This window comes from Diaphorina citri, unplaced genomic scaffold, assembly GCF_000475195.1.
Source record: "Diaphorina citri unplaced genomic scaffold, Diaci psyllid genome assembly version 1.1 scaffold507, whole genome shotgun sequence".
Classification (NCBI taxonomy): domain Eukaryota; kingdom Metazoa; phylum Arthropoda; class Insecta; order Hemiptera; family Psyllidae; genus Diaphorina; species Diaphorina citri.
The window spans coordinates 130150-144015 of record NW_007377941.1 but is presented as its reverse complement, the minus strand read 5'-3'; the positions used below and the strand labels follow the sequence as shown (position 1 = coordinate 144015).

At 36.5% G+C, this 13866-nt stretch overlaps 1 protein-coding gene across 1 annotated transcript; it reads right to left on the bottom strand.

Annotated features, from left to right (window-relative positions):
• Positions 1-456: 456 nt before the first annotated feature.
• On the bottom strand, positions 457-12671 carry LOC103509531 (sorting nexin-13). The gene is made up of 16 exons (XM_026823830.1): positions 12272-12671; positions 11381-11707; positions 10847-11055; positions 9873-10045; positions 9489-9606; positions 9383-9441; positions 8810-8930; positions 7965-8363; positions 7173-7459; positions 5854-6072; positions 5247-5426; positions 3232-3342; positions 2517-2611; positions 2231-2442; positions 1451-1740; positions 457-861 (listed from the first exon to the last, which is right to left on the bottom strand). Exons 1-15 carry the CDS (start codon positions 12373-12375, stop codon positions 1520-1522), a joined length of 2835 nt encoding a protein of 944 aa, XP_026679631.1. The 5' UTR covers positions 12376-12671; the 3' UTR covers positions 457-861; positions 1451-1519.
• Positions 12672-13866: the final 1195 nt, after the last annotated feature.

The window sequence follows — 13866 nt, the reverse complement described above, 5'->3', positions numbered from 1 at the left end:
CTCATTATTATTACATCTATTACGTAAACGCCCGTTTGGTATTGATCTTTATATTCTTTGTTACAATTTCTATCAAAAGCGTTTGCAGTATGGATGATAATTGACACGGTATAATTAGGGCTTTACTCCAATATTGAAATGTTCTGCCTTAAATGACTTCTGAAATCAATACTCTCATTATTATTACATCTATTACGTAAACGCCCGTTTGGTATTGATCTTTATATTCTTTGTTACAATTTCCATCAAAAGCGTTTGCAGTATGGATGATAATTGACACGGTATAATTAGGGCTTTACTCCAATATTAAAATGTTCTGCCTTAAATTCAAGTAATGGGACCGTACAGTTAGTTTTCCAAGCGATAATTTCCAAGCTCTTTTCTTGAAGATTTTTTTGGTTATTACATGTAACCATTTCTTTTCGTTAGCTGGCAACTGTCAAAGATTGATGATCTCCCATTCACAAAAGTATATGAGTTAGCAATTTATTCATATTCTTGATTTCTATTTCTAAATTTCTAACAAATGTTCCATCCCTTGTTGAGACCAGACCTTGCTGTCCTAAATGAGACAGGATCAGGACTTAGCAGCTAGAAATCTGTGTCGTAGCATGCCCATCCCGTAGTATGTCCCTCATCAGATGGGTGATAAGAGACATATTTCCCATTTAGATGCTGGGTCAACACGAGAACTCCAGAAAATAACCCGTTAACAGAATTGAAATCGAAATACGAGTGCAAATTTTTAGTTGCTGGTCGGATTCGAACCCAGACCTTCTGCTTGGCAAGCAAGCACGTTACCAGACCTTGCTGTCCTAAATAAGATATCATCACATCTTTCAGGATCAGGACTTAGAGGGCATAAGTCACTAAAGGGAAGAACCCCCCCCCCCCCCCCCTTACCTGTTTCCGTCGCCACAAACTCATCTTCCTTGAAGATCTCCAACTCGGCTAACATTTTACTATACGAACTATCTGCCTTGAACCTGGTGAGAAATTCACTCTCCAGAATGTCAAACAATCCTTTCTGCACTTCATCAAACCAGTGTTGGGAAATCGTTTCCTGTGCAATCCGGAGTCCAAGCTGCCTCCGAGTATCAGGATGAATGAAGGTGAGTTTATTACTGTTCGGGTCACTCCGAATATCACAGGAAAGGTCGTCCGGAGTCCAAGCTGCCTCCGAGTATCAGGATGAATGAAGGTGAGTTTATTACTGTTCGGGTCACTCCGAATATCACAGGAAAGGTCGCCCAAGTATTGCTGAAATATGCTCTCCGCGGACTCGCGAATGAAACTTTCGTACCGCTTTTCGTCTTTCTTCTTCTTGTCGTTCAGATACTGATCGACCGACACTTTCCAGCCTTCGATGTTGAAGTAGAAAAACAAATAACCTGTGGAATAGGGAACGAAAAGTTGGTTGGAAAATATTCGACTCGTCTTGGAAACGTAAATAAGTCACCGTTTACCGACCATTGCTGTTGGTTTTGAGGATCAGGATTTAGCAGCCAGAAGTTACCGTTTACCGACCATTACTGTTGGTTTCCGATTTGGATCCAACGCGCGGGGACGTCTTGTGAAAATTCCGAATGATCTGAATCTGTTTGGGAAACAAATTGGACAGGATTCCTTCAAACACGACGAACACTAGGCGCTTGTTGAGGATCGGATTTTGAAACATGGAGAACACCAAAAGCAGCCCCCGCCGGGACGTTTCACTTCCGACGATGTGCTTGAACTCATCTGGGGGAAAATAAAATATAACCATAATTTTGAGGGTTTAAAAATAATAGAAAAAAAGGAATTTTTAACTGTTTTAAGCATGCTTACTTAAATGCTTGACACAAATATCGTTCCCCAATTATTACACCTAGATAAATTTTATGACATGACTTGGATTCGAACCACCAACCTCAAGATCCAAAGTTCAACGCGTTAACCACTGCACCACTGAGGTTGGTACTGTATGATAATAGAATAGAATATACCTTGTTAATCTTGCTCGACTGAAAAGTACCTTTACTCCAGCAGTCTAAACAAGGTCTTATGTACTTTATACAGAATATTTTTAACATTAATCATTAATTTAAGTATAAAGAATCTTGCTTGAATCTTTTAAAAAAGAAACAACAATGATAATGATAAAAAAGAAAAGAAAAAAAAACGAAATACCTAAATAAAATAAGAATAATTTAAAAAAGTTTCTGAAAATGGATTTTTTCACTCTTCTTACCTGAAAGACTGGACAGTATAGCAGCTCTGGCTCCCAGCTTCGTTCGTTCTCGTATAGCCTCGTCTCGAACTACGAATGTTTCGTTTTTGAGTCCGTGGGGCCAAAACGAGTGACGGAAAGACAGGAGCATCGAGGCCACATTTTGAGCACCCGTAACATATTCTACAGTCTCGAGAATTTTCCTGTTGAAAATGTCCCCGAATACCTGGAGGGAAAGACAAATTCAATCAAATTACATACAAATACAATCGAGCCTGTCTAATTGAGACACATATAAATGGGAAACCTGGATAAATACAGGAGCATCGAGGCCACATTTTGAGCACCCGTAACATATTCTACAGTCTCGAGAATTTTCCTGTTGAAAATGTCCCCGAATACCTGTAGGGAAAGACAAATTCAATCAAATTACATACAAATACAATCGAGCCAGTCTAATTGAGACCCATCTAAATGGGAAACCTGGATAAACATGTGAGAGTGGAAAAAGACACAGAAATAAGCTTGACCTCTTTATTTAGTCTTTAATGACTAACGACTTTCATATCCATTTCTAGATTCGTATAAGCTTAATCTAACTTTTAAGGCTGTTTGTCCCTACACCAAAACCTCAGAGTGGGTTTTTTGTGTAGGGATTTCTTCTTCTTCTTCTTCTTCTTCTTCTTCTTCTACACTGATGATGCCCTAAAAGGGCGAAACACATTATTTGTAAAGTATACTGGATAAATGGGGAACAACGTGGTCCCTTCATTTGTAATTGAAAAGCACTTTTGTAATTGGGAAACCTGGATAAGTGGGGGAAAATTGCCGGTCCCTTGAATTTCCAATTAGACAATACAAATGAAATAACGGTTGATCATAGGTGGGGTTAGAGCCAAAGGTAGGTAATTCTCTACTATAACTGTTGTTGCTGTTCTTTTTATGCAATATTGAGGAGAAATAATTCGATATTGAACGGAACGAACCCCGGACCTTCTGTTTGTCTCACAAGACATACTTACCGAGCGAAGGATTTGTACCAGTTGCCTTCTTAGCCATTGAGAGCGGGATCTTAACTCGAATACTTCGTTCATAAGACGTAACATAATACGAAGTGGAACATTGTCCTCTGACTGAAACATAGGAAGAGAAACAGAAGAGATTGGAATAGAAAAGAATATACCCTGTTTATACTGCCAGAATAAGACTGGAAAGTACCTTTATTCCCGCAGTCTAAACAACACAAAGTACCTATAGAAACGGAATAAACTGCATACATATTTCTCAGATAGCACTGAAAAGTCCGATCTAGCAGTCTAAGGAGGGCTTTCTTATGGCGAACGATAGTTTTCCACTCACCTTGTTAAAAAGAAGGAAGCAATATATTATACATACATACATCGTCTTTCAAGTTTTCGGTCAAGAATATTAATTGGAGGTAACATAGATATCATTTTGGACACAATAATACAATGGCACATGATTTTGGAGTAACATTATATTATCTTGTTTTGTATTAATTTAATAATAATAACACAGTAAGAGCAGACAAATGAGAAACATCTAAAGGGCCATTGAATATCGCAATTTCATCAGGTTCATGTTCTCAGTAACAATGCTTTTCTAGACAATATCATGCTTTGAATTTGGGAAATCCCATAGTAAAAAGCATTATTACTGACAAGATAAATTGAATATTTCAATGCACGATTATAAATATAGCGCTTTATATTATCAGTAAAAGTATATAAAAGGGAAGGAATGTAAAATACGAGTATATAAGTTATATTTATGACTAAAATAAAACGAACTTATTGGGAGATACAATTAAAGCTTTACACAAGATTTCTTGCGTCCAATAACTTTGCTGTAAAGCTTTCTTTTTCCAGAGAAATTCATGAAAATCGAAGATGTAACTCATGTCATGACAATCACTACTAGGTAGTTGACAATCACTAGGAAGATATACAAATTGAGTCGTTAGAGGCATCTTCAATTATGAACAAATTGAAGACACACAAGATTATAAATTTAAAAACTCTTGTGAGTCCATAAAGATTCAATTGAGAACAACAGAGTACTGAGTAGTGACTAATTTAAAACAATATAAACAATAAATAAGTTACACATAAAATAATAAATTATAAGGAAGAAAAAAATTGACAGAGTAGAAATTCTATTCAAAAACAGATAAAAATTGTCATCAGGTTTTTAATTCGTGATATCAATAATAATGACAACTTTTTTGAAAATTCAAATGTTCGAGATTTTAAAGCCTTCCTATGAAAGTTCCGTCACCCGTAAGTTGGAAAGGAATAGATAGTAATAAATTATAACACAAAAGTAGATATAGATAGTAATAAATAATTATAACATACAAGTTGTAGAAGAGACACAAATAGGAATACATATAAATTCTATTTTCAAGAAAGTCTAGTTGAACCTACACCAAAAATTAAAAATAAAAACATTTGAAACGCATAGCTGATACTTCTGATACCTTTTGGGTTAAAATAACCAAAACTTTCTTGCAAATAGACTCGGTTCTTAAATAGAAAGTACATAAGTATAAATGGTAACTTTGAATTCATTCATTAAAACATTATACACTAAATGCAGCAAAAGATTTAGTGCTAAGCACTGACCTAATTCTAACAATCAATACACACGAAAATAACCATAAATCAAAATTCCAAATTTGGTATGATCTCTCTGGGTTGTTTCTTTGTCAGGGTTTTCTCGAGGATTACTAAATGCAGCAAAAGATTTAGTGCTAAGCACTGACCTAATTCTAACAATCAATACACACGAAAATAACCATAAATCAAAATTCCAATTTTGGTATGATCTCTCTGGGTTGTTTGTTTGTCAGGGTTTTCTCGAGGATGTTGGTTAGTCAGCTGTTCGTGAACTGTCCTTCGACCTTGATATGTAAAAAGACCCAAACCCTCCCTCTATGTTATTCTTACTCTGAGCATTGTAGCCTTCTCTCTTTTGGATCTTTAAAAACCTGTGTCACTATTAGTAAATGGTTTACCTCAATATCAATGGTTCCCAGTTTCTCAATATTCTCGAACCCTGTCTGTGGATTATCTTCGTTGATGAATACTTTGGTGATGTTGTCCATGACTTCATCCACAGTATTGAGAAGGTTATCAGGCATTGTCCTCACTACGTTGCCTACAGAGCGCATGGAGTTCCTCATGAGATTTTCTAGCTAAAGGTTGGACAAGAAGAGAGGGAAATGTGGCTAGTTTTACACATACCTATTGTAAGGTTTCATTCGGTTCGGTTCGTTTTCGGTGCATACCGATAGGTGTGAAACGAAAACGAACTTTATGAAAAATAGGTTTAATAGAACTTTTAAAAATCAGGTTAAATGGAACTTTATGGAAATTGGTATAAATAGAACTTTTAAAAATCAGGTTAAATGGAACTTTATGGAAATTAGGTTTAATAGAACTTTTAAAAATCAGGTCAAATGGAACTTTATGAAAATTAGGTTTATAGAACTTTTAAAAATCAGGTCAAAGGGAACTTTATGAAAATCAGGTTGAATAGAACTTTGGTTTCTCAGTACCTTCCTACCATAGAAAAAAAACTTAGGGTGAAATTCCAGCTGATATCATCCAGGATGAACTTACCGTTTTGGTAACCTGTCCGTTGAAGCTTTTATCGTACTCCCCCGGCTCTACAAAGTTAAGCAGAATACTCCTCAGCCCTGGTCTGGATGTTAGAATGCCATTGTGTAGCAAAACCTCGAGGTATTCATTGAGCATTTTCATTCGGAACTCGAGAACAGATCTGTCCATGTTATGAAAAGTTTTCTTGGCGGGGAACGTCAACTTGCCTAGATCACTGAACTGTGGAAAATCGAAAAAGTTCATTACTGCAGGTGAAAAGATTTGATGGAGAATGAAAATTCTTCAGGAAATACCTACCTAAGCCAGCGGCAATAGTACGCGGCATTTATTTACAAAAAATTAACAAAAGTAAACAAAAAGTTCCCAATGGTTCAATGAAGTTGAACGTGTGGTTAGTATCGGGATGGTTGCTGCTGGATTTTCCGGCCCCACTCAGGCTGAGGATAATGTAAGGAGGCTGACAACGTGTCTCTAAATTGAGGGTGAAACCCCCGTAACTTAAGACCTTAGCAGTTATACTGGGACGTTAAACCCCCTAATATTATATGGAGATGAAAATAAAAGCCATTTTTTAAGAGGTTAGATAGAGGGAACTGTAACTGCTAGGGTCTTATCGTCCCGATCTTCTTCTTCCTAGCCTTTCCTAATTAGGGTCGGCGCGCGGCGTATTTAAATAGGGTCTTATCACTACTCTAGCACATATTGAGGAAATAGAAGGAATATTTCTATTTAAAAGTAATGAAAAAACTATTAGGACCCTACATTGGCCTTGTCGCTAGAGTGCATTAAAAATTAATATGCGGACCGAAAACAATAGGTCCCATAGAATAAGGAAGGTAAAAACCAAGGTAGATAGGTAGTCGTTAGCTGGCAACTGTCAAAGATTGATGATCTCCCATTCACAAAAGTATATGAGTTAGCAATTTATTCATATTCTTGATTAACAAAACTAAACAAAAAGTTCCCAATGGTTCAATGAAGTTGAACGTGTGGTTAGTATCGGGATGGTTGCTGCTGGATTTTCCGGTCCCACTCAGGCTGAGGATAATGTAAGGAGGCTGACAACTTGTCTCTAAATGGAGGGTGAAACCCCCGTAACTAAAGACCTTAGCAGTTATACTGGGACGTTAAACCCCCTAATATTATATGGAGGTGAAAATAAAAGCCATTTTTTAAGAGGTTAGATAGAGGGAACTGTAACTGCTAGGGTCTTATCGTCCCGATCTTCTTCTCCTAGCCTTTCCTAATTAAATAGGGTCGGCGCGCGGCGTATTTAAATAGGGTCTTATCGTCCCGATATTCATAATAAAAGCAAGTACCTTATCTCTGATCCTCTGATGCAGATCATAGAAGTCTGAATACCTCCTGTAGACATGCCAAGATTCTTTCTCTCCTGACGCAAACTCCTTTGTGACAGCCAGAGCATATATGCCGAAACTTTTGCCCTTTTCATTCACCAGTCCAGTTTCGATGATTTCAGCGTTGAGTTTGAAATCATTGTCGAAATGAGGAGGTACAGTGGGAGAGCCCGGACAGGAATAGATAGAGGGACCGTCAGGTGTGTCAGGCTCCTTGCAGAGGTCTAAGTAGTCCAGTGAGGTGCTCTCTGTAGAAGTGAAAGGGTTAGATTTTAATGGTTAGCTCTCAAGAGCTTGAGAACGTTTGGAATATTTGGATCCAAAGATTGGACAAATGTATTATTAAAGGAAATATGGATTAAAAATGTTTCTGAAGTTAGACCAAGAACTTCTATTCACATTTAGATCCCAATTCATATCGGATCTGATAGTCTAGAATCGATCTCAATCGGATCTGATGGTTTAGAATCGATCTCAAATGAGATCTATGAAAGAACGGGTTTGGACAAATGTATTATTAAAGGAAATATGGATTAAAAATGTTTCTGAAGTTAGACCAAGAACTTCTATTCACATTTAGATCCCAAATCATATCGGATCTGATAGTTTAGAATCGATCTCAATCGGATCTGATGGTTTAGAATCGATCTCAAATGAGATCTATGAAAGAACTGTCACTTTTCAATACAGTACAGAAAATGGCTCCTTTTTTTACAGATCCCGAAAATAAAAGGAAGAACCCCCCCCCCTTACCTGTTTCCGTCGCCACAAACTCATCTTCCTTGAAGATCTCCAACTCGGCTAACATTTTACTATACGAACTATCTGCCTTGAACCTGGTGAGAAATTCACTCTCCAGAATGTCAAACAATCCTTTCTGCACTTCATCAAACCAGTGTTGGGAAATCGTTTCCTGTGCAATCCGGAGTCCAAGCTGCCTCCGAGTATCAGGATGAATGAAGGTGAGTTTATTACTGTTCGGGTCACTCCGAATATCACAGGAAAGGTCGCCCAAGTATTGCTGAAATATGCTCTCCGCGGACTCGCGAATGAAACTTTCGTACCGCTTTTCGTCTTTCTTCTTCTTGTCGTTCAGATACTGATCGACCGACACTTTCCAGCCTTCGATGTTGAAGTAGAAAAACAAATAACCTGTGGAATAGGGAACGAAAAGTTGGTTGGAAAATATTCGACTCGTCTTGGAAACGTAAAAAAAAACTTTGCGAGAAACTAGGACAAATGAAATAACACTTTCCCTTAATTAAACTAAAAATGTGAGAGTGGAAAAAGACACAGAAATAAGCTTGACCTCTTTATTTAGTCTTTAATGACTAACGACTTTCATATCCATTTCTAGATTCGTATAAGCTTAATCTAACTTTTAAGGCTGTTTGTCCCTACACCAAAACCTCAGAGTGGGTTTTTTGTGTAGGGATTTCTTCTTCTTCTTCTTCTTCTTCTTCTTCTTCTACACTGATGATGCCCTAAAAGGGCGAAACACATTATTTGTAAAGTATAAAAAAATATATGTATAAAACCAGTGAAGTTTGTAAAAATTATCCTGTATTTTCAATTTGTATGATAGACATATCCCTTACCTTGATATTTAATGGAGCAGAGATAATCGATAAAATAACTGAGGGCAATATTATTCTCCAAAATATATTGGAGAGGTAACTTCACCATCGCATCTTGGCTTATCTTGTTATTTTCCAATATCTCAATAATCCTAAAATCCAATGTTTACCTACCATGCTGGCACCGGTCGCTATGCGCATTTATATGTCATAGCTACTCATTTTCCTCAGGAGGCTGAGTGGGCCCCGCAACAGCCAGTCACGCTAATTAAATAATAATAATAAAAAAAGATACATACATTACCGTTTTTTTTTTTTTTTTTTTTTTTTTTTTTTTTTTTATATTTAAAAAAAAAAAAAAAAAAAAAAACAGATTAAAAGAATCTTTTTTGCTTTTTCCCCGCGGTGCGGTACGGTGTTTGTTATCATCTGTTTTAGATCATAACCAAAATTGACTTTTTTCCTTCTTTTTTGCGTCCGACATTTGGTTCTGGTGCAAATATCTTCAAATTGGATACCCTTCCTACCTGAACCCTCTCTATTTGGTGAAGGAAAATTTCTTCAAGTTAGCTTACTATCCTGGATAAGGGAGACCCTTTTGATGCCTTTACTTCCATAGATGTCCAGTTCTGCATTAATCTTTTCTGAGATGTCTTTGAAGATATATTTGGGATACAAGGTGATTGCAAATGGGGATTACTTACAAGAGTGGCAATCTCCTTCATAAGAAGATCATTGGTAGCTTGAAGTTCAGGAATTGAGTCGGAAATTTGAACAGCAGATAGGAATATATCACTAGGGATTTGAATATCATCACACTGGAGGAAAAAAAGAAGAAAAAGCTCTTCAATATATTGCAACAAATGTCTTACAAAGAAACACGTTTTAGAAATGTCTCTAAATTTTCCCAAATAATAACTTTGGGTTGGAGTTAACCTCAGTTTTTTCCCTCCTAAAATGACCTAAACAAATATCCCAAGAAATTGATATAATAATATAAAAATTCAATTAAAATAAAATGCCTAGCCTAGGGGGTTTTTTTTTTCTTTTACCAGATTAAACATAAGTAAGATCCATTACTTACCAGCCATAAAATGGTTAAATTAATATAGTCAGGATCTGAAAGTAAATTTATAATGGGAACAAGAATTGTGTTCACCAAGATATCTCGAAGAAGATATCGGAGTACAAGACAATGGAATTCTTCAGAGGGTACAACAAGATACAGAATGACTTCTGCTACATGCTGGAGATAATCTGGAAGTCAAAGAATGCATTCATATTAGATATATTCAATAGTCCTAATATAGATTTTATGGATGTGGGACAGAAATGTTCGCCGCGGGACCACTTGGAGTCTTCAAAACTTCAACCAAAGGCCATCACCCCCCCTCAGTCTCCCAACTTCAACCTCACCCCCACCCCAGAAATGCAGTCCCCTTTTCTGCTACTACAACAACAACATACATACCTAGAAAGCCAGCCACTCCGAGAACGAACCTTATCTGTTTAGGTTTAGGATAAAATTCGTCCCGGGCAAAAATCCCCATGCACTTCTAATATTTCGAATTTCTTTCCTACATAGTTTTGATCGTTTTTACACATGCCCAAACCATTGTAGCTCAGAGTAAGAATAACATAGAGGGAGGGTTTGGGACCAAAACGAAAGACACTTTTCAAATCGAAGTTTATATATCAGCTGATTTGGTACCAGTGCCGGACCATGAATAATTTCCTGGGTAGGATGATTTTTACAGAAATTTTGAAACATTATTTCTGCTTTTTTATGAAACTTTTTATCTGGAAGTCAAAGAATGCATTCATATTAGATATATTCAATAGTCCTAATATAGATTTTATGGATGTGGGACAGAAATGTTTTTTTTTTCTTTTAGTTTCCATCACTCCCTTTAAATTGGTAGTAAATTTCTGTCTTAACTGCTCAACCCTTAAGAACTTACAGTAGCTCAAAAGACTGAGTATACCCTAAAATCCAAAACACACATAGGACATTAAACTGTCACAACTACACTGTTTTTGGTAAGCAAGTATACTTACATCTTTCTTGTTTGCAGTCCATACAGATTTGATCCCTGCACTGTGCATTCTTCTCCAGTTTTAATTCTAAATCAAAAAATAAATCCTCTAATGAACTGGACTCTTTTTCCAATTTCATATGTTTTGCCTGTCTATAAAGTCTTATATGTGTGGCACAGTCATCTACTAACTCAGTAGTTAAATATGGTAACCAGTCTAATTCTCTAGCCCTGAAATAAATCAAAATAATAAAATTGATCAATTTACTTAATACTAAAAATAATTTTAAAAAATCTTACACAGGTGTAGGTATGTTTGTATAGATTTTTTTTTTTTTTTTCAACAAAATACTCAAGTATATTTATTTACAATTCATGGACAGCCATGACATAATAAATTAAAAGAAATAGCAATAAAAATGATACTTTTTTTTGCTTTACTTGACCATGTCTAAAAACCAAAAATCTAAAAAACATGTCTAAAAAGTTTCCTCAATGTCTTGAGAGTTTGGTTAGCTTTCCTCTATTTTTACCACAATAAATAAGAAAAGCTCACCTGTTTGTTAGGGCAACAATGACTTTGTGAAAGGATAATTGCACCTCATGGGAGAGCTCTTGGTCATTACTCAACTTATCATACCAAGAGTGAAAGTAATCTCGGATGAGAAAGGCTAAAATAGCTTCCAATTGTTCATCAACCTCCATGGATCCTGTGAGTCTCCAGTCATTGCTGCTTAAGGATGGAGTCTCTTTCTTCTTGTGAGAAATGATGTACTTGAGCTGATGATAGATGTTCTCCCTGACACCAGATCTACTTCCTTCCATATCATGTAAGTAAGCATTAAAGGTTTCTTCACACAGATAGTAAAGTGCAAGGATCCCACTGAAAATAAAAAGTTATTACGTTTATTATCTAAGAACATAGTTCACAAACCTATGGTATGTTGACATTAATGTTAATAGAATGAAAGTACAAAGAGCTTTTTATAGGAAGTTTTACAGAGGACATTTTGTATCAACAATAAAAAAGCATTGAAATCTATTAATACATACTGCACAAATTACAAATTTATCCCATCTTCTTTTTGTAAAAATAATGTCAACAATAAAAAAGCATTGAAATCTATTAATACATACTGCACAAATTACAAATTTATCCCATCTTCTTTTTGTAAAAATAATGGCATTTGGGGAAGATATATATCAACTAGGCAAGGTTAATGGAAAAAACCAATTTTGACCAACAAATACTGTGAAACCAGGATCTTTGCTTAGCTACAAGATATTCACCTACCTGTTATCACTCAAACATACCATTTCATTTCCTAACAGATGGTGTCTAAGTACCATTTTCAAGAAAGAACTTTACATATGTACCGTTTAACTCTATGTTGTCCTGTGGTCAAAAATTTATGAGAACTCTGAAAAAGAGTGATCAGTGACTTACCCGATAAGAAATAAGAGTAATGTGGTCACTGTACAAATACAATATGTGGTACCAAATGTAGTAAGAGTCAAGATAAGAAGAAGGCTTAACCAAAACCCCTTCATCCCATCTAAAACAAATTGAATCCTCCGTGATATCAGTAAATTAATCCTGGAACTTGTTGACCCTGGAGTTTGTGAAAAACATTTTTCTCAACAAAGTTAGTTTTTATTTATGGAACTTTTTAATTTGTTTATGATAGGAAAATTGGAAAACTTGACAACTTCTCTTGAATTATTTATATTTACTTGAGTGATGTCAGCAAGGAATGTACTGAACATATTTGATCTTGATGCAATTTCAAGGGTTTCCAGAACGCCTTTTGATGTTCCTAGGATGTTATCACTTGTTATCACAAACTCTCCATTCTCTTCTTGGGTACAGGTACAGGCTACAGGGAGTACAGGCTACAGGGGCAGGGCAGACTACAGTACAGAAGTCTACACTGTACACTCTACAGCCAGTTGAGCCAGTACAGGGTACAGGGTCAAATCGTAGTAAGAGAAATATTGATCTCCAAGACACCAGCCGCCATGAAAATAATGCAGGAGGGGGAGGAGAACTTCCTAAAAATCGTATACAATGTTGCCAAGTGTACAAATGTAAATTTTATGCACTTTTATATTTTTCTTTTTATGCACACAACGGCCTTGGCCTAATGTCAAGGAAAATTGGAAAACTTGACAACTTCTCTTGAATTATTTATATTTACTTGAGTGATGTCAGCAAGGAATGTACTGAACATATTTGATGTTGATGCAATTTCAAGGGTTTCCAGAACGCCTTTTGATGTTCCTAGGATGTTATCACTTGTTATCACAAACTCTCCATCCTCTTCTTGGGTACAGGCTACAGGGAGTACAGGCTACAGGGGCAGGGCAGACTACAGTACAGAAGTCTACACTCTACAGCCAGTTGAGCCAGTACAGGGTACAGGGTCAAATCGTAGTAAGAGAAATATTGATCGCCAAGACACCAGCCGCCATGAAAATAATGCAGGAGGGGGAGGAGAACTTCCTAAAAACCGTATACAATGTTGCCAAGTGTACAAATGTAAATTTTATGCACTTTTATATTTTTTCTTTTTATGCACACAACGGCCTTGGCCTAATGTCAGATATGTGATATGTATCGAATTTTGCAGCAAAGATTTGTGTGGTTGGTAGGTATCTAAATAGGTGACTTCCTGAACATCAATCTTGTTCTGCATCAGAGGCAGTGAGGTCATCATCGAATGGAGGCAGTTACTTTTCCGCCCCACCTCCCTGGGGGAGGATGTTCCAAATTCAAGGCATTAAAATTCCTTTTCATTTTGTAGGTAATCGATTGACTCGAAAATCATCATCATCATCGATGGATTTTTTACGCCCGTAATAGGGGAAGTATTTATAGGCCCGGTTTCTGACAAGTGCTTGGTATAAGTACCTACCTAGGAAAGGTCGCCCAAGTATTGCTGAAATATGCTCTCCGCGGACTCGCGAATGAAACTTTCGTACCGCTTTTCGTCTTTCTTCTTCTTGTCGTTCAGATACTGATCGACCGACACTTTCCAGCCT

What these genes read in the sequence shown, in the direction of transcription:
- LOC103509531 (XM_026823830.1), bottom strand. Translation starts at nt 12,375, where the DNA reads ATGAAGGGGTTTTGGTTAAGCCTTCTTCTTATCTTGACTCTTACTACA. An exon ending in CTGCTCCATTAAATATCAAG is followed by an intron (nt 8,364 to 8,809) that starts GTAAGGGATATG and finishes CCTATTCCACAG; the next exon opens with GTTATTTGTTTTTCTACTTC. An exon ending in ACGGACAGGTTACCAAAACG is followed by an intron (nt 5,427 to 5,853) that starts GTAAGTTCATCC and finishes TCCAACCTTTAG; the next exon opens with CTAGAAAATCTCATGAGGAA.